This window comes from Daldinia caldariorum, assembly GCF_022478825.1.
Source record: "Daldinia caldariorum strain CBS 122874 unplaced genomic scaffold F4812scaffold_23, whole genome shotgun sequence".
NCBI lineage: Eukaryota > Fungi > Ascomycota > Sordariomycetes > Xylariales > Hypoxylaceae > Daldinia > Daldinia caldariorum.
In genome coordinates, this window is record NW_025953059.1 from 206,609 (window position 1) to 226,182 (window position 19,574).

General features: G+C 47.0%; 7 protein-coding genes across 7 annotated transcripts; 1 reads left to right on the forward strand and 6 right to left on the reverse strand.

Moving 5' to 3' along the window:
• Window positions 1-218: 218 nt before the first annotated feature.
• Window positions 219-4,148, reverse strand: F4812DRAFT_444891 (cysteine proteinase). The gene is made up of 4 exons (XM_047935544.1): window positions 3,287-4,148; window positions 2,399-3,180; window positions 2,232-2,337; window positions 219-2,170 (listed from the first exon to the last, which is right to left on the reverse strand). The coding sequence occupies exons 1-4, from the start codon at window positions 3,468-3,470 to the stop codon at window positions 390-392; spliced, it is 2,853 nt and encodes a 950-aa protein (XP_047786222.1). The 5' UTR covers window positions 3,471-4,148; the 3' UTR covers window positions 219-389.
• A 222-nt stretch (window positions 4,149-4,370) lies between these two features.
• On the reverse strand, window positions 4,371-5,965 carry F4812DRAFT_444894 (uncharacterized protein). The gene has a single exon (XM_047935545.1). The coding sequence runs from the start codon at window positions 5,806-5,808 to the stop codon at window positions 4,621-4,623; it is 1,188 nt and encodes a 395-aa protein (XP_047786223.1). The 5' UTR covers window positions 5,809-5,965; the 3' UTR covers window positions 4,371-4,620.
• Window positions 5,966-6,737: 772 nt separating this feature from the next.
• On the reverse strand, window positions 6,738-8,131 carry F4812DRAFT_463237 (beta-lactamase/transpeptidase-like protein; the record flags this gene model as incomplete). The annotated part of the gene is made up of 2 exons (XM_047938178.1): window positions 6,738-7,861; window positions 8,044-8,131. The coding sequence occupies 2 exons, from the start codon at window positions 8,129-8,131 to the stop codon at window positions 6,738-6,740; spliced, it is 1,212 nt and encodes a 403-aa protein (XP_047786224.1).
• Window positions 8,132-8,449: 318 nt separating this feature from the next.
• Window positions 8,450-10,236, reverse strand: F4812DRAFT_226480 (NAD(P)-binding protein). The gene is made up of 5 exons (XM_047930486.1): window positions 9,957-10,236; window positions 9,394-9,875; window positions 8,998-9,274; window positions 8,517-8,849; window positions 8,450-8,471 (listed from the first exon to the last, which is right to left on the reverse strand). The coding sequence occupies exons 2-4, from the start codon at window positions 9,680-9,682 to the stop codon at window positions 8,660-8,662; spliced, it is 756 nt and encodes a 251-aa protein (XP_047786225.1). The 5' UTR covers window positions 9,683-9,875; window positions 9,957-10,236; the 3' UTR covers window positions 8,450-8,471; window positions 8,517-8,659.
• A 1,487-nt stretch (window positions 10,237-11,723) lies between these two features.
• Window positions 11,724-11,979, reverse strand: F4812DRAFT_463239 (putative TOM core complex subunit Tom6; the record flags this gene model as incomplete). Its single annotated transcript, XM_047938179.1, has 2 exons — window positions 11,724-11,777; window positions 11,866-11,979. 2 exons carry the CDS (start codon window positions 11,977-11,979, stop codon window positions 11,724-11,726), a joined length of 168 nt encoding a protein of 55 aa, XP_047786226.1.
• Window positions 11,980-12,259: 280 nt separating this feature from the next.
• Window positions 12,260-13,923, forward strand: F4812DRAFT_226608 (uncharacterized protein). Its single transcript, XM_047930487.1, has 2 exons — window positions 12,260-12,797; window positions 12,864-13,923. The coding sequence occupies exons 1-2, from the start codon at window positions 12,467-12,469 to the stop codon at window positions 13,769-13,771; spliced, it is 1,239 nt and encodes a 412-aa protein (XP_047786227.1). The 5' UTR covers window positions 12,260-12,466; the 3' UTR covers window positions 13,772-13,923.
• A 1,117-nt stretch (window positions 13,924-15,040) lies between these two features.
• Window positions 15,041-17,666, reverse strand: F4812DRAFT_463241 (uncharacterized protein; the record flags this gene model as incomplete). Its single annotated transcript, XM_047938180.1, has 5 exons — window positions 15,041-15,202; window positions 15,257-15,520; window positions 15,588-16,929; window positions 16,989-17,152; window positions 17,205-17,666. 5 exons carry the CDS (start codon window positions 17,664-17,666, stop codon window positions 15,041-15,043), a joined length of 2,394 nt encoding a protein of 797 aa, XP_047786228.1.
• Between the last annotated feature and the right edge of the window lie 1,908 nt (window positions 17,667-19,574).

The window sequence follows — 19,574 nt, forward strand, 5'->3', positions numbered from 1 at the left end:
TTTATTTTCTACTGTTGGATTCGGAGATACAGAAGGCAAATATCTCTTTGAACCTAGGACTAGCTAGTGAGCCTAGTTTGATGGCCAAGTCCTCCGGCACTTACACAAGAATAATGATACCCTTACGATTTGCATATCAACGATGCATGTCTCTAGTTGGTCCAGAAAAAGGCTAATGAATCAGTTTGAAGGACCATAACGCAGAAAGAAGCTCGAGTATAAGCATAAGAAACTCCATAGGATGTGAGAAGAGTATATTGTGTAAGTGGATGAATAGGGTAGGCATTCTAGTTAACCATTATTCTCAATCTCTATACAAAGTCCAATCCTTTTTATCCAACCACGCTCGGAATAATCAATACCTCATAACTCGTTATTCGGGCTCCTCCTTAGGCCTGGGGAGAAAGAGACATGATACTCTTTTTCCTCTGCTCCTCGCTACCTTCAAGTGTGGCATCTTTAGAGCTATCGTCGATATCTAAGCTCTTTGATGTCTTAGGCTCTTTCTCTTTCTCTTTCTCATCTTCATCTTCGTCTTCTGCCTTTTTGTCCTTAGCATAGGGGTTCGGACGGACTACACGTAGCTTCACAATATCCTTATCCCTATCCTCGTCCGAAACTTTGTAGTAGATACGCAGGCCGACCGTGGCGACCGCATTCCACGGGTCTTTCTCGAACTCGTCCTCTTCTTCTAGTGACTCTATAGGAGCTGGAGGAGGAGCTGGAGGGTCAGAGGCCCGCTGTTTAAGGATGAAATCCAGCTCTCGCTCGCTAATTTCGGAAAGGGACGACACATCACTTTCATCAGAAGAGGAGTCTTCCTCGTCTTCCGTCTCCTTCGATTGCGTCTCTTCTGGTTCGTTCCTGGTATTTACTTCTGGCTGCTTAGTCGAGTCCGAGGAGATCGTCTCGCCCCCCGCATCTTTTACAGCGCTTGACGGAGCAATCTTGGAATCCGGTAATCCTTCCGTAGCATGTTCAGTTTTACTTTCAGATGTAGATATCTCATCCGGTTTGAAATCCTGGGATGCTTCGAGGGTTTTAGCCGACTGTTCTTCAGCGGTCAGCGGTAGGTCTGCTGAGGGCTTCTCGGCCTCCGTAGAGGGCGTCTCCACCTTGGAATCCGTCTTTGACTCAGAACCTAGGTCTTCCTTAGAGTCTTCCGGGGCGGGAGTTGGGCTTGGTGACAACACTTGAACATGTTTATCCCCGGATTCAGAAGACTGCTCTTTGGAACTAGCCTGCTCTTGTTTTTTAGCCTCCTTAGCCTTTAACTTCTTGGCTTTTTTGGCCTTAGCCTGCGCTTTAGCCTTAGCCTTGGCTTTCCTCTTCTGGTCCTTCTTATGGTCTTTGACGCGGTAATAATGATCACGCCGTCGAGTTTCCATTAGCTCCTTCCTCAGCTCCTCGCGCTCTTTATCCTTCTTGCGTTGCTCAGCTTCCTTTCGAGCCTTCTTTTCTTCAGGAGACTCGACGACCTTCCCCTTACTGTGAGCCAGGTCGTATGACATACCGACAGCAACTAGCTTGTCTCTGCGGTCCCTCGCATGGTTGCGTACCACGTCCTCTATCGGTAGCTTGTACATATTACGAGTAGCATCGATTTTCAATAAGACGGTGTATTCGCCCTCTTCTAGCTCTAGTTCAACATTTACCGAACGGTTCAGCCGAATCGAGCTGATACTGCGAACCACGTAGTCTTCTTGGCCCGTCTTATGTAGGCGAAAATTTAGTTCAAATCGGTATTGGCCTTCAAGTCCTAGGTAGTAACGCTCATCCAACTGAGAAAGCACGATGACAACAGGTCCAGTCTTTGCGAGAGAAAACGCGAAATACGTGTCATGGTAGTCTAACGTCCAGGGAACCGAGAGAGTGGTCCAGAGAGAGGTAACTTTCCACTCGGGTCCGAAAAGTCGCGTTCTATCAAAAGCTTGGTACTTTCGAAGCAGGTCATCGTACGAAATCCAGAAATTTCCATCGTCGCCGAAGCGATGATTGAGCTTGACCAGCCATTCGGCTGTCCACTCTTTCGACCCGTCACTCCAAGGACCGGTCCATTCCCCTCTTCCCCAGGGATTCTTGAGTAAGACAAGCCGCTGACCGTCAATATCCACGGCTTTCATTATCGAGTAGGCATGGAGCTCATAGATACCCTTGCGGTCGCCCCAATCTGAAAATTCAATTAATTCTAAATCCTCAACGTGATAAGCAATTTGAGATCTAGAACTCACAAGAACCCCACATACCGGTAGAGCATCCGAAGAGAAATTCGGCATTCACCTTCATTAGCTCTTCTTTCCAAAAGTACTCCTTGTCAAGGATATCCGTGGTATAGAGCTGCATGATGTTAGGTACTAATAAAATGATGTTCAAGGCTACGATGCAATGAGAATATTACCTCAGATGTTACTCCGCCAGTGAGATCTTCGATCCCTTCCCCAGTAAACCCGCCATCGATCGAGGCGTAATCACCATGTGCTTTAGCATATGCTTTCTCGAGCAATGGTAGCCACGTCTCGTTTTCGTGTTCGCACTGCGCAAAATAAAGGGCGCCAGAACCGCTCTGATACGCCTTTCTATATTGCTCCTCGGAATTAATCCTTTCGCGGTCTTCCCAGAGTATCCGCTCCAGAAAGCTCTCGTCAAAGTCGGGCTTGGTCAAGAAGAGCTTGTCGTCGATGATTTCCGAAATCCATTCGCCGTCGCGGTGGAAGACAAAGCCATAGACGCCAACCTGCTCATCGCGGGCTACACATACCTTCTCAATCAGACTAGGCTTGTTGCTTAGGGTGCATAGAGCGGCGAGCAGCCAACAGTCTCCGTCGCGGCCCTGTCTGACGTCGTTGGCGGTGGGACCTTCGATGTAAAACTTAGGATCATCGAAAATGTCAACCACACGCTTGACACTTTTGGGCTTAAAGGACGAATCGGGTTTCTCCTTGGTATTACAGAGTGACTCGAGGGTATCTCGGCTGCCCCATTTCAAGTCTATCTCTAGATCAAAATGCGGGTCTCGATATTTCTGATTTACACGGCGGCACTCCTTGACGATTTTGGCGACCTTGGCCCGGCAGAGGGCAGCGGCTTCTTCATACGACGTCTGAGTATTTGTGCCTACAGCTTTGGCGGACCGCTTCGCCGCTTTCTCTGCATACTCGTTATGCGGGATAACGGTGGTTGCTAGGATAGTGGAATCAATAAACGTTACCTAGGTACCTAGGTAGGTACCTTGCCTACACAGGGATGACTAGGAAAATTAGGGTGGGAGAACGATGAGGCTACGAACCTTTTCCCGGGGCTTTAGTGGTAAATTTGTTCCAGAATTGGTCAATTGCTTCCTGAGGAGTCTGCTTGTTATTTTTCTTAGGGATTTGCGTGGTGCCAGGCACAACCGCCATTACGGTACGATCCCCAGCGTCTTGGCTCAGACGCCCTGACTCTGAAGGCGGGGTTGAGGAGGCATCGGACATGATCCTTCGATTTTATGACAAGGAGATATAGAAGAAAATAACACGAGGTAAAGGGTAGATAGTCGCTTGCTTGGACTTACTTTTTCTCGTCAACTCGAACAGAAAAAGAGCAGTTAAGTTGGACTAAGAGAAAGATTAACAAACTAGCAAGACCAACCTCCCAAGAGACAAGAGAGAGATCGGCTAGTTCAGAAACAGCTAAAGGTGAAAGAAGAGGTGATAGAATAGATGATATATATTTAGGTGAGGAGGCAGGAGGAAGGGGGACGGAAGGAATTTATACTTATAAGTAGCGGGACTACTCATCGTATAGTCTGGTTCGATTAGGCTACTTGGATATATAGGGACAGGCATTGAAGAAAGGTGTGGTACAACAAGGCCGGGGAGGGGGGAGTTATGATCAATCCCATCTATCTACATGGGTCTAGGTCTAGGAACAGGAAGAACGACGAGAAGAGGAAAGGAAAAACGAAAGAGAATAGCACAGCTCATGCAACTAATTTATGACATGGTAGCATTGCGTGATGTTGATAGGCTTTACCTGGCTTCAAGCGCTATTATATTACCTTGCTGCTTATCGCTCATTACTTACCGTTTATTGCAGGTAGAGGTAGAGGTAGAGAAGTAGAAGCAGAAGTAGAAGCAGAAGTTACATGAAAGAAAATGGAGGAGTAGAGGGGAAAGAGGAGGTACCTACCCAAAGGTACGTAAGCAACGGTTGTAAGCCACCTGCAGGTATTAAATTGGGTCCTATCCGGCGCTGCTGAGATCAGCTTTGCCTAACCTGGCTAGCCTGCTTATGAATTGGGGGCCAAAATATCCCCTACAGATCACTAGGTAGGTACTATGCAGGAGCGCGCAACGTCTACTTTTCTTCGTTTGGTGCGATCCTGCGGGCAACATGGTCTAGGTAATTGAAAAAAAAAAAAACTGTTACGTTGTATGAATATGCGACTGAAAGGACCACGCATAAAGGGAAGGTCCTATAAAAAATATAAAAAACTAAGTATTCATCTAAAGAGATTGTGCTAGGTACCTAAGTTACGTATAAGACAGGTACTATTTATAAGATATTCTGCATAAGATCCCCTAAACAGATGATGGATGCCTTCAATCATCTACTGTTCCATCTCCTGAACAGTACTGGCTTTCATGGGGTATAGATAATGTCCAAGTCCGACTGGGTCCACTCGTGTACCAAGGGGAGAGCAATGTTTTCTCGGCGGACAAGTTCGATAAAGCGTATATTTCCTAGCCGTGGGGTTATATCCAGATTATAAGTTGGTATAGTTACATAAGAAGGATTCATGTTGATGATTATATTGAATAGCTGACTCCACACCCTGCACGATAGAGACTCGGTCATGGCTTGTAATAGTTGTTCTTGCGTTATATCTGTACGCACGCCAAACTTCCCGTGACGTCTTACATACGGATGAACGACTCTCCACATTTGGTCCAACAGCAGGTTTACCGTTGCGACGGGGACAGGACTTTTGGTTATCTTCGTATAGGAATTCAGGAGCAAACTGATGGACCTGACGATAGGCTTACCTGGCGAAAGAGGACTGGAAAACCATGATGGAGACTCGAGTAGGCAATTGTAGCCTTCTAATATCCTCCCGGGGTGTTCTGCCAGATCAGACTGAGTCGCCAAGAAATATTCGATGGCCCGTACAAAGGCTAGTCGACAGGCGTCATAAAACGAAAAACCAACCAATCGAACAAGTAAATCGATCGTTTGTCGCGGAAGGTGATGCGCGAAAAGCCAGCCATTTAACACGGTGATATTTCGGAAGCACATCTCATTCAAAAAGTTTCCTAGACCAAGCTGTTCTCGCCGGCTAAGGATAATTTCTATAGAAAGGTGATGCGAGCACTGTAATGAATTACCTAGCAACATCGAGGGGTCAGATGCATTCCAAATGTTGAGTGATTGGACAGTCCCTGTTTGGATAGCTGTATCAATGACAAGCTCAAGGCATTGCCGCCCCCCAGAGGGGATTTGAAGGATCTGTACCATCGTAGGATAGTTAATGAGTTCTTTCATGCATACATCCCAGCGCATCTTGGTGCCTTCCTCTTCGTTACCGACCACGGTATCTGTCAAGATTAGGTCGCGCAACGTTTTCAACAAGCGGACATTACCGGTTGTAAGAGCGTAATGGATTGGCTCCAAAGAGTTATATCGATTCGGATGCTCGAAAACATATCTTACAGTCCAGGGGAAGACGGCTTGGTTCATGTCCTTGCTCATGGATCCCATTCGAAGGCAATCCCAGATCGACATGCGTTTTGCGATTTCCGCCATGATATCTAGGGAGAGTTTCGGAGCCATCGTGAACGGTTGATTTTTATATATGTGCAGATAATTCAATAATTAATGCTTCTCCCCGACAACGAATATGAGTCGTGTGAGTTGTAGATGTGATGTACGGACAATAATAATCTCGAATGGAATTTTCCATTTGACTATATATTACGTCTTTTCGAACATTGTTGTCTGTTTGTATCTTAACAATCAAATACAATACCACTATTTGTTTGCTTTGCTTTGGCTTCGAAGCTAACACATTGCCTGGGACGGAACAGTATAGCTACTGCTATAAAGCGATTTACAGTTGCATAACAATACCTAAGGTATTATGTTAAAATAATGTGACAGGCAATTTTGTCTCTCCGTGATGATACGGGCCCACGTCTTCCAACATAGGTCACTAGGTAACTCTAGGTTAGGTTAGGTTAGGTACCTATATAACATATACTAACGTGATTCTTCCAAGAGCCGGTCAGCTTACGATGTAAGTAATACCTAGTGGGCTTGGGTATATTCTCTGAGATCATATAGTCGTAAGATACGTCTTATTCCGGTATTCAAAGACATATGCCGCGATATCGCTAGTCAAAGACATGTAGCATTTATTTCATGACCAAATCAACCTCCTCCGGTTATGGATATATCCTGCTTGCCAACATTATAAGAGTTGGGCCTGAATTGAGTCAAGTGATCCAGCCTGGAACAATGGAGTCCAAGAGGAATGCTTCTATAGCTGTGATAAGTGAAGCATCATGATTGACATGGAAATAGATAGGATTATACATCAACTGAGACAAGAGGTATATTAAGGAGACCCTAGTGAATCTAATCGTATATGAAATAACCAAGTTCATTCATTGACACCGTTAGATCTTGTAAAAACGACATACCCATCTAAGCCGGTCGGTATAGGTAAATCCGCGGTTGCTTTGCACGGCGAAGATAGGAAACTAATCCATTTTCGTCTTTACGAGGTTGAATATGGCCTTCTGGAACTCCCCGTAAAGGGCAATGACTTTGGGATGCATAGCCGGAATAATCTGGCATACTGCCGTTCCGCAGATTCCCGTCTCGTGGTCAATAAACCACATACAGCTTGGGAATCCGCCCCAGAATACGGTATTCGGTGCGAACCAACCCTCATGGCCTTCCTTCACGACCAGGCCCGCGAAGCTCCAATTCTTCCTTATAGACAATGGAATCTGGAGGCCGAGATACTGCGTCTTTTCCGGCGAAGAAGCAATATCGTCGTTTAGGCACTGCTCGAGTGTCTCATTAAGCTGCGGCCTGAAAAGCTCTTCGTACGACGTAGGTGATAGGATCTTAGGATCTCGCTGAAATACGGCGGATAGAAAGGTGTAGTAAGCCCTCGGAGTTGCGAATACACCTGCGCCTCCTAAGCAGTCCGATGCTCCCCCTGTCATACTGAAGTCCGAGGCATCAACCGCAGGCGGCTCTCCTTTCTCGTTGAGTGTGCTAAGGTCAGCCACCCTATCTTTCATTCCATCTCTCACCCTTGGGAAAAAGCTGGCGTCGTCTTCGATCCCGAGGGGTTTCCAGATACGTTCGCGCATAAATTCGTCGAGACTAAGGTGGGTGACAGCTTCGACTGCCTTGCCAGCCCATTCAAAGCCCGTGCCATACGAGAATCCCGTGCCCGGAGGGTACACCAGAGGCAATGTAGCGATATATTCGGCATCCGGGCCAGATAACGGCTTTTCACCGCGCGAGGCGCGCCACTTTATAAGCCAGGGATTAAACCAATCATACTCGTGGCCCGAGGTGTGAGTAAGTAGCATTCTGAGAGTTATGGGGATAGTATTGGGCGTAAGGATGGCTGTGTTTTTATTGTCGTCGAAGCCGGTAATAATACCATATTTTCCAATCTCAGGGAGTAATTGCTTTACGTCCTTATCTAAGTCTAGAGTCCCATCCTGCACGCATTGTAGAACAGCAACTGCAGTCATGAGCTTGCTCATGGATGCAATACCGCAAAGTGTGTTCTCCGTGAAAGGAAGGTTGGTGCCTTTTTTAAGACTTGCTTTTCCAAAAGATTTAGAGTAGACAATATTGCCTAATTGTAATATTAGCTACTAACTATAAGCGACTATCGTTGAAATAATTTTATAATCTTCTGCAGTATTAGGTACCTCCTATCTACCTAAGGTAAAGCTATTCTGTATAACCAAAAAGGAGAAGAAGAAGAAGAAGCATTCTATCGCACTCTGTGTGTATAGGTAACTGGAGGGACTTTACCTTCTTTATCTCCGGCAAATACCGATATACCGGGAAGTAATCCTGAAGTTATAGCATCTTCATATATCTTGCCAATATCTTGCGTCATAGTTGCAACTGCGATCAGTCTTGAGTCTAAGGTAGGTGTAGGTAACAGTTCTAAGTAAACCATGAGTCTGGGTAGAAATATGTGATTCAGTAGAAGAGCTTTGAAATCAAGAGTGAATCTGCTGGGCTATGAGGGGTTCGAGCCAGATATACCAGTCTATTATACGATTGGTCAGCGTGACCTTTTCCCTTAAGCTTACCTACCGGGTGAATTTTGCCCCCTTCTATGTTAGCGCACACCCAGCATCATAATCAGTAACAAGTTAAAGTATGATATAGTCCAGAAATATTGAGCATTGAAGGTAAATACAATAGGATATCTAACCTCTTAATTCACATAGGTATTTTCAGAACTTCTGTAAGTTGTGTATAACTAACTCAAATATCCATAATACCAGGTGCTTAACCTAGGCAGACGCTGCTGCGCCTCACACCAATTGAGCTTTCAACCAACAACTAAAGGCAAAAGCACTTCCTCAGAGAGCTAGATGCTCTTTGGGTACCTAGGTATACCTATTAGATTTATCAACTAAAACCCCCCGTCGACAGGAAGCACCGCTCGGGTGATGAATTTGCTCTCGTCGCCCAAGAGATACCCAACCATTGCAGCAACTTGATTCATAGGCACCAACTCTTGGAACAGAGCCGAGAGGTCATTCATTGTAAGATTAGGCACTTCCCTAAACAAGTTCTTCTGCAACCCTCCTGCCACAATGCCCCTAAAGAGTGACAGTTAGTTACGAGATACCCAGGTTACGAGCCACTGGAGAAATAATAAAGAACTGGGGGTAGAGAAGTACAGAGGCTTAGTTCCTGCTATATTTTCAAGATCGATTTCTATTGCAAGAGGGAGCGGGGGTTACTTACGGACACACAGCATTCACCCGGACACCGCGATGTGCATGTTCGGCAGCGGCTACTTTAGTCAGGCCGACAACGCCGTGCTTAGATGCTGTGTAAGCCGCCAGAACAGGTACCGAATGTATGCCAGCACAGCTGGACATGTTAACAACGCTACCGCCATCTTCAATTGCGCGTAGTTGGAACTTCAGACAGTTGAACGTCCCAGTCAAGTTGACGTTCATGACATTGGACCAATTTTCGAAACTCATCTCTGTTATCCGGCTTCCATCTCCAAGGATTCCTGTCCCATTATAACTCGGGGGTTAGAAAATCAGCTGTCTCTCAACTGGAAAGGGGAGAGAGGAAGTTAGGTGGATGATTCCTCTGTCGACGTATGAATGAGGAATTAGATTGGCGTACCGGCATTATTGACACATCCGTCAATCTTCCCAAATTTGGCTTTCGAGCCGATTACCCACCCCTCAACAGCTTTCGGATCTGTAACGTCCAAAGACCACGTCGCCACCTGAATATCAGGGTAAGCTTGAGACAAGCGCTGTGCTTCAGCATCAAGTTTATCCTTCTGCACATCCCCTAGAGACAAGGATGCACCACGCGCCGCGATGTAGTTAGATATAGTTGCTCCGATTCCTTGGGCTGCTCCCGTCACGAGTATAATCTTCCCCGCGAGGGGCTTTGGGTCTGCCATTAGTAACGAGAGTAATCGAGGGGATAGACTGAAAGAGTTCTTCTAGGAAAATAAAAGAGGTTCAATCAGTCGAGTTCACCGGTACAACCCAGGACCTTGAGGATGCCTGCACTTTTATCAACGAATACTCCATCCCCGCCTTCAGGAAGTGTGGATCGGAATAGGAACTATCTAGTTACATGATCTCCGCCCCCTTTCCTATCACGTCAGCAATTACTACCCATCTCTCGATGCATGACCAAGCGCCACGAAGTCATAGATCGGGGGAACATACTCGAATCAATTCGTGGCGACCCATTGCTATTTGGTTTTTGGCGTAGGAGTCGTTGCACATGCATACCTCGGTACCTATGGCATCACGTCCCCATTGGAAGGGGGATCTAAGGAATGACACTCTGCCCGTATGATTGGTGGGTACCTAGTAATCTGTCTTTCCTATCAAATCGTCCTCCGGGATAGGTAAACTGGCGGAAATCGTAGAGTCGGAAGAAGAGGTGGAGAAAGTTTCGTGAAAGGAGAAGTTGACAGGTAGATGTTGATGCATAACGATAGGTAAAAAAGCAACGCGTCCCCGTGGCCGGATTCGGAGATATAAATTGCCTTGAACTCTCTATCACATATAGGTGAAAGGCTATTTATCAAGCCCAATAGGCTATTAAGTTAGGCAGATTGAAGATAAAAGGTAGAAAGACGTCTATTTCTACATCTGTTGTGCTCTGGTAAGCGCCGGCGAATACCCATAGCTGGGTTGTATGTAAGTTGCGATCTAGAGCACACTGGGGTACGCTTATGGATCCCTGCTTGAAGATCTATACACTGCTCCTAATTGGGACGAAATCTCGGAGAGAATAGAAAACAGAAGCAGCGTTTCACATGTCCCAGGGAGGTAGTCATCTGCGAGCCAAAGTGCGTACAAGTAAATCAAAGAAGGGATTCGCTAGTTCTAATAGTCGAAGGATGCTATTTGAAGGACGCCATTTGAGACTCATGTTATTACTTGGCTGACCAACGAATTCGCTGTCCACTACTAAATCTTACCTAAGCTATGATATGTGTGGCCCTTCAAATCAGCTCCCTCTTTAGCCTCACTTCCCTCTTCTCTTGCGGGGCTCTCCTCGTGCTGGTAAGGTCGAGCTCGTATAGATCCCCGTGAAACAGACCCGTTGGAAAAGTTAGGTCTTCGAAGCCCTTCTTCATCTACCAGAGTACTTTGTCTCCGCATGACATAATCCACTGCCAGACCGAATTGAGCAACTCGTTGTACCGTTCGGTTCTATCCCAACTAGTTTCCAGTGCATCGCGCATTGCGCATACGAAAAAGATGTCGCGGCGATTTGTGTGGTGATGCCGTCGAAGATAATATTATTTAGGATGATGTGCCCTCTCATCTCTGGCCTGATATGGCATGAAAGGATATAGAAAGTGTTCACATCCTTTTGGCTCCGGCTTTGGGAGTGGCGTATAAGATTGATAAATAATGAATGAGTGTTGTTACGTTGTAAAGAGTAGGACGGTTGCTGAAGACCATAAGCTTACCTCCTAAGGTACCTACGAATGATTCGGACCTTGATGTACTAGGTAGAACTAATATATTAGGTTAGGTTAGGTAGGTTGCCTATCAAACAGACTTTCTGATGATCTTTGTGAAGGTAGAACCCTTTGCTAACGAATGCTTAAAGACACCTGTCAGTTGGAAGTCATTGCCCAAGCGAATCAAAGCCAAATCCCCAAGTTCTAGGATGTACCACTTAAGTTGTTGTAAGTTGATGTTGAATTGTTTGTCATATTAATGCGTCAAGTGGAGGTTATTTTCCTCGGATGTCTTCATAATGGCCTAAGAAGACCGACTGGATGTAGTTCATGCGTATCCCATCTCCCAATCCGCCGCCAACGTATGGCACACCAGTGCTATTTGTTCCATATCGTACATATTTCGTAATTCAAAATCCCCTTTACCCCTTGGCGAATGAGATATTTCATACTCTAAGTTGAGCGTCAGTAATTTTGATAGGCTTTTGGTCATTTCTTAGCTTCAAGTATCTCACGGTGGTAGAAGGTATTCGCTCCAGGGACTTGCTAGGAAAGCGACAGCGGCCTAAGACATGTGAGCTGGCAAAATTTGGCAAAGAGAAGGGGGACAGGGGAAAGGGTTAAGGGATATATGTTATATTTCGCAAACTTACACCGAAGATTGCTACGCTGCGTACGACGGAAGCATTTTCGGGAGATGTGAAAGCTTCATAAGTAGAGCCGATAAAGCCCTTATTGGAACGTCCACCGACTCTCTTTGGCGGCATGATGGTATATGGTAGATGCGTGTGGGGTAGGGGTTATAGTAAAGTTGGTGATGATTTTGGATGATGATGTCGAGTACAAAAAGAAAAACCCCCAAAGCAAAAGAATTTGGAGACTAATAAAATGAATTCAAGGCTGAATAAAATCCGAGCTCACGTTAAACAGTTACGCTATTCCATTGGTGGGATAGGTGGGATAGGTGGGTCCGGAATCCTGCATGGGTCATTCCAGCGGGGCGATAATACCTAGTATGGAGTGCAGCTGACAAGCCAATTTCGTAATGTCGTCACAAGGCTGAAAACAATACATAGTAAACAATAACAAGAGCTATTTTTAAGCTTTTCTTCTTTCCCACCTCTTTCCCTTTTTCGAATTCCGACTCGCCCCCAATCCGCTTATATCAACCATAGCTACCGATCATTTATGTATACCCCATGAACGCAATTCGATATTCAAATATTATTCGTCCTCCTACGATCACACTTGAAAATGGTTGAGACACCTAGATTCGTCTACGAAAATGCCGGCGGTTTCTTACCGGGCGGCAAAACCTCCTTGCCCTCTCCCGCCCCTAGCACAGCTTCTAACCAGGCCGCCGCGCGCCTCCCACGCCCACGATCAAAACCCCTAGCTCGAGGCTCTAGAAAAGAAGATTACGCTAGGAACTACGTATCTGATCGATTGTTACACATATCGCGTCGATACGTTAAGAAGCATGGGATTCCGGACCCCGCAGATGAAGTGAAGGGCTATAAAGACATGGACGAGCTGTGTAAAGACATGGAAGATGTAGTTGATGTACTTTGGTTCTCTGGCACACGTACGCTTCATCCCAACGCCTACATGCCAAGGCATGTCGAATAGCATTTATTAACAGACTCTCTAGCCAGTCTTCAGATACCATACCTTCTTAACGTCGCGCTCGCATTTAACACATATTTACCTTCCTTCCCGCCGTCGCCAGCACCCACCTTCGCGCTCCTCAAGAAGCTCGATCACTGTTTTGCCAGTCTGTTAATAGGTCGTGATATTAAATCGGGGGATTCATTACCGGGGTTCCAAGGCAATGGAAGAGGTTTAACGAGAACCGACATGGTGCGCTGCAAAAGTCTTGTCGATGAGACCCGCATGCTGGTCGCAATGATTATGAGTGGCGAGCCAGGCGTTGGGATGTATGCAGACGCAAGCGATAACGACGACGAATTGGCACGGCCACCTACAAGGCAAAACATCGGTGTCTCGCCATCTACCGGTTTAATACAGACACCTACCCCCCCAAATAACAGCAATGCCAAGGTCAAGTCCGAAGACGTTATAGACTTTGAAAACGACACAGAGTTAAGCGACGCGGAAGAACTGCATCGTGCTGCAGCTAAGCGCAAGTCCGTCGACGCAGTTTCAGAGGACGAGGAGCTCGACGATAAGAAACGCATTAAAGTCGAGGAAGGAGAGTCGACCCCGATATTTAGCGATGCCGCTCCAGGAGCTCGGAGTCCAGTTCCGATGCTGGATGGACCTGGTCCGCATCAATCCGACGGCAAGTTTCATTGGATGATAGACGACGATGACGATGATTCCGATGACGATAGAGCCCCGGCTGCAAAAGCTGGCGTCAATACTTCTACTATCGCCCCGTCGACGGTGCAGATGGCTCCCGACACCGAACAGGATATGGGCGAGCCGGATGGGGATTCAGACGGGGAAGAGGAACTGAAACTTAACGTGGGCAAGGTCTACGAAAAGACAATGATACAGCTCGGAAAATCGCTAGGCGAGTCAATAACAGACGACTAGTAAATCCTATATAAGGCTATATAAATTAAAGGAAATATATTATCTATTATTGTGTGTAATAGCCTTGGCAACGAATACTACATGTAGTTCTAGTTAATACACATGAAGGGCGGCTACACATCAGGCATAGATCACATCATATCTCTTTTGATTAGGCTCATCTCCTGATATCTCCCAAAAATGAACATCATGAAACAAGTGCCATTCATTCCCAAATTATGAGGAAAAAAATAAAAAAAAATAAAAGAAAGCATGTACTACTACTTCTGCGTGACGGCTTTTGAAGCAATACGCAGGTAAGCGAATGCCGTTAAGGAAAATGGTAAACATGGAACATCATGAACCACTGCAACAACAGCATCTCTGCTCTATTGAATACAATCCAACATTGCACAATGAACCACACTACACAAAAAACCACCGAACCCGGCTTTCGACATCTACTTCTGCCTGTAGCATAAGAAGCACGTTGTACAGCCAGATCCCCCGAAACACTTTCACACCGCACGCCCGCCATTTTTGTTGGGTCCCGGATATCAATAATAATCAGCACCTGAAATTGCGAAAGACAAGCTCGGGCGTCGTTGCCTATCACCTTCATTCCTTCAACGTTTCCGAGGAAGCGTAGCGGAGACAACGGACGAAAGTACTAGAAGCATTCCGACCTTATATAGCACAACTATTGTGTGCCTATTAAGAGCTCCTCGCCTCACGCATGGTAACGAAAATCAATATAGTGGCGCGTTCAAGATTTGCGTCGACTCCATCGAATGTGTTTGTATGACTTTCATTGCCTGACTGATCTGTTCATGCCAAGGTGAACTCCCAACCCAATGTAAAGACAAGGAAGGAAAAAAATAGAAGTTGGACAGCAGCAGAGGGTGCAATACGAATCCTCCACAAAAAAGAATACAATAGAATAGATCCTAGACCCCAGGATTGAGCCATCGTTCGCTAGAGACCCTTGCTGGTCTTCGAGACGAGGGAGAAACGATGACGAAATTAGGGACATGTGACATGAGCGGTTTGACGAAGCAACTAAAAACAATAAGTGTGGTATGGTATTCTAAGGAAAAAAAAATCAACAGGCTTTTTAGTAGTAGTCGTGTTTCGTGTCTGGTCCGCTGAGTTCGAATATCCGTCAGACCATGGCCATAGTCCAGATGCGAGTGTAAACAACCGATTAACGCCATGACATGCCCAAGTTAACCCGAACGTAGAGATGCTTAAAGGATATCACTTCAGACCCGGCGAACTGTGGACACCCTCCTACTCCGCCCCAATTTCCCCAGCCCCTTCCATACCAAATGTTGTAGTACCAAAATCAAAGGTTCCGGGGTCGGCATCACCGTCGTGTAGGAAAGAATCAAAATCAAAGTCCTGCAGGACATCGCCAGTCTGCATAGGGTCCGCGAACGGCATGTTAAAGTCCTATAGGAAGGTTAGCCAAAAGGAATAGACTGGCTGGAGATTAGGGGCACTCACCATTGCACTGTTGTTGTCCATGCCAAACGTCGGGTTCATTTGCGAAGGGTCCGGGTGCGCTTGTGGTGCTGCAACTGGCGCAGGAGCCGGTGGAGGAGCCGATACAGGCGCATTCGCTGTTGGCTGAGCGCCCACGGCCTGGCCGTTCTTATTGAAGTTCGCAGTGTTGACGGGTGTAACGGGAGTGGGCGGTTCCGGTTCCTGGGCGGCTTCCGAGGCGGGTGTTGCACCTGTAGGTTGGGATACCTTCTTCTGAGCCGCAGCCTATATACGTAATTAGTCAGGTGCTAGAGCTACACATCGTTAATAAAAAAAAATATGATATTCGTACCTTGCTCTTCGCGTTCTTATTGTCCTTCTTTTTAGGTGCCGCCTTGTTGGATTGCTGAGGGGTAGGTGGAGCCGCATTATTCTGTTGTGGTGACGACGTTGCGCGGCCTGTAGCAGCGTTGCTGACAGCCGGCGGAGCCGATGGGGGCGGCATAGATCGTTGTTGCGGCGTGCCCTGGACTGGACCTTGAGGTCCTTGAAGCGCCATTCCGTTTCCATTCGGTCCCTGCTGCCATTGCATTTGGGGGCCACCTTGGGGACCCTGCTGGGCCCTCATCATTTGAGGATTCATCTGGCCGTTAAAAGGTTGATTGGGGTGGGAGCTTGGGGGTCGCATGGCTCCTCCGCCGTTCATTTGCGCAGCTACCATATTGGAATCCATTCCGTTCATATTCTTGAAGAAATGGCCCTGTATGTTGGGATCCATTCCATTCTGTACAAAATTCATCTGGTTTGGCGAGCCTCTCGATTGTGCGCCATCAGTCATCGGTGAGGGGATCGTAGCGTGGTTCATCTGCGGAGTATTGCGCTTTATCTGGTCGGCAGGGTTGGGTGAAGCTCCTGTGCGAGCCCCTTGAGTAGATGGGTCTTGGAAAGTCTGTCCGTTCGGACCAGGGCCGCCAGGTGCACCGGGGCCACCGGGACCAGCTCCGTCCGCTCGAGGCATACCGCCCATGCTATCTTGCTCCTGCCTTGCCATCAGAAGGCGTTTCTTGTTCTGCTGCTCCAGCAACATTAGCTGCATTTGGTAGTCTTGCAGAGCATGGTTACTGCCGCCCGCCCCTTGAGCACCACCTGGTGCACCGGGCCTCACTACTCCTGGACCGCCCATTCCGTCTGTGTTATAGAGTGCTGTAATTGCAACATCATTGGGTCCGCCCTGCATCATAGGCGATTGGCCCTGAGGTCCGCCAGGGTTGGGCATCTGCTTGTTAGTTATTTGCTGGCCGTGGTGCTGCTGCAGGTTTTGTGAATACGTCTGGATCGATTTGGCCTGGGCCTGCGGTGGCTGGGCTTGGAAGTTCTGGAACTGTTCAGCGGATAGATTAGCTGGGTTGATGCCGTTTGTTAAGAGCATATGCTGGGTTATAGCAGTATTTCTGGGTATGTTGCCTACTTGTTGTCCGGGCATTCCTTGCTGCGGTCGTTGTCCATTAGGCATCATGCCTCCTTGCTGAGGATTGAAAGGTCCTGATGGATCTAGACGTGGCCTCTTGCTCGGCGACGGCGCATTCTCTGCCGAGCCAGGAGAACCTGGGCGGTTTTGATTACCGTCCATATTCGAACCGTCGCGCTGCATCTGATTCTGCTTCGCCTGCTGCAACATGTGCATGGCTTGGGGACTATAAATAAACAACATTAGCAAATAACTAGCGATGTACATGATAGGCTCTCGACATACTTATTCTGGTTGTTCGCCATGGCAGTCCTGGCTAGGTTCTGTTGCTGCTTCGCATTAACTTGCATGCCATTTGGCATTCCCATCATTCGGTTCTGGCCGTAGATGTCTTGTCGCATTCCTCGTAATATTGCTTGCTGTTCTGTTTGTCTCTGACGATTTTGTTGCTAGAATAGTCAGCTTTAACGCCGTCTCTAAATGGTTCATTGGGACACTTACCTGAGTATGGTGAACATAATGACTTACGTGTGGACTAATGCCAGGCTTGTTACGTTGAGCGTAAAGCATGTCCCAGAATAAGCAGAACCACTCGTAAAGAAAGCTATTTTCGGCGGCAGCCGGGACGTTCGGTATGGGAAGATCCGCGGGTCGCTTTGAGTCTATGTCGTCCTTACTATCAGTGTCCATAGGATCGTCACCTACACCATTGCCCAAAGCATTGCTATTCTCGTCTCGCCGACGGCCGGGGCTTTCTTTAATGACGTTAAGGGTTTGCTCGCTCTTGAGCATTTGGCGCGCGCAGTCGTACATGCCCTCTCGAAGAAAATAGTCGTAGATGTATGTGTTGAGAACCGTTCGATTATTTCCTTGGCTTTGGACCTGTTGTTGTTGTGCGGCCAGTGTATTGGCCATCATTGGCGATGGACCGCCAACGGGGCCGGCCATGGGAATATTGGCCATATTCATGTTATTCATTAGTGAGAGATTATGGACAGACTTTCGTCTGTCGGGATCCGCGGTATCCAGTCACAGTAATGAGCAGCCAAGGGTAAATGCGCGTGTGTGTCGCGGTGACGGGAAACAAAGCTTCGCAGCCGAGGGCGTCGATCCCGACTACCAAAAGTCGTGCTATGATCCCAAAGCCGATCAGCCAAGTAAGTGTCAATAGACGTCTGTCCCTTAGTGAGCGACGGAAGAAAAGCCCGCCGAACAGGAAAGAAACTGATGCGCGTAAGTGTAATAATCAACTGAGCAACCCAGTGCTTGGTCCCTGGCAGTGCGCTTAAGGAAGAGATCCCGATTCCTGGAATTCGCCCTTTTTATTACACAGGAAATATTGATTAGGCAAGAGTTAGACTCCTCCAACTATGCAAAAGGAGAGAAGGAAGGATGCGACCAGGTCCACGAGTACCAAATTTGCCTTGGGTATACAGAGATCAGAAGAAAGACCGCGAATGAAGTGGGAAGAAAAGACTCTTATAAAGTATCGCGAGTAGCGGTAGAGTTAATACGATTAAGAAAATGGACGAGTGGATGAGAAAAAGTGAAGGTGGTGGTTGTTCGGATTTTTTTTGGTGCGACAGCGGTGATGGCGAAGACGAGTTTGTCAGTCGATTTTCGGTCGGGGTGGTATGGGCGTGGTGGTCTGGTCGTGGCGGTGGTAGGTGCTGATAATAGCGGTCGTTATTGGGGGCTGGTGCGTGTTATAGCGAATGAGAGAGAGAGCACCAGCGGGATGACAGCTAATGGATTCTTTTTTTTTTCTCCTTGTCTTTTTGTGCAAAAAAAAAACTTCTCTTCCAACTAGCTCTCTCTGTTTATCCTTCAGCGGTATTCGTAATGGCCTCGGATCTCGTTTCAAAGGCGATAACTCAAAACTGTAATAATAAGGAGAGGTAGAGAAAGTAAAGTGTTAAAGAGGTCAGAAGGACTGGGTAGACGAGATTTTGCGTGGACCTCTCGGGCTTGATCGATAGCGAACAGATCAGTTAGGTGGGTAAGATTCGTTTCGGTACAGGTTAAAGTAGATAGGTACTGTATGTGTAGAAATGGATTTAGAAAAGATGCACTGTGTCTCTCGTTGTATTGTATAGGCTGCCTTGCTCCTGGCAATGGGGGCAGAAAGACGCCTTACTTGCCCGCGTCCAGTACTGTTGTTGCAGCACTATCGGATTGCAATATTATACTCCTATCGCGCGTACTCGTTTTTCCGGATCTTTTACTCTGCCTCGTGGACTGCTCTCGTGTGCCGGGTTAACGCGAGACAACAGCGCTTCTGTGGTGTAGGAGGAGCGCTAGCTTTCCTTCCACGACGAGAAGCCAATTAGGCGAATTCGAAATCGCGCACGGTGGATGCGACCTTGCAGACATTCAAAAGACCAGGCGATATCCAGAGATGCATAGGCACTCAACAACACGTTAGGATAATAAGAGAGATTTCTGCCGTAGTATTAAATATCGAGGGGAGGGGAAATGGGAAATATTGAGAAGGATTAGAAGGAATATAATTCTACGGGATCTGAGCCGAGACTGGCAAAGAATAGTGGCGGGAGATGATGAAGGTATGTGCAAGGCAAGTTCCAATGTAAGTACCAGAACGTGGTAAGTGTACGAAGTAAGGTTGGGTTAGGTAGTTTTATTAATGTGGTTCTCGGAGAGGAGGTGTGCTAAAGGCAAATGATGCCAGCGGTGCAAAGGGTATTATTGTATGTACAATACCTTAGGTAAAGTTAGGTAGGGAATCCCCCGTGCTTTAGAGACAAGAAGTTACCCAACCTTAGGTAGGTTATGTACTTAGGTAGAGGTATTGTACAATACTTGCACTCAAAGTGCGGTAGTGCAAAAGGTGCAGTACACTACAGAACGAGA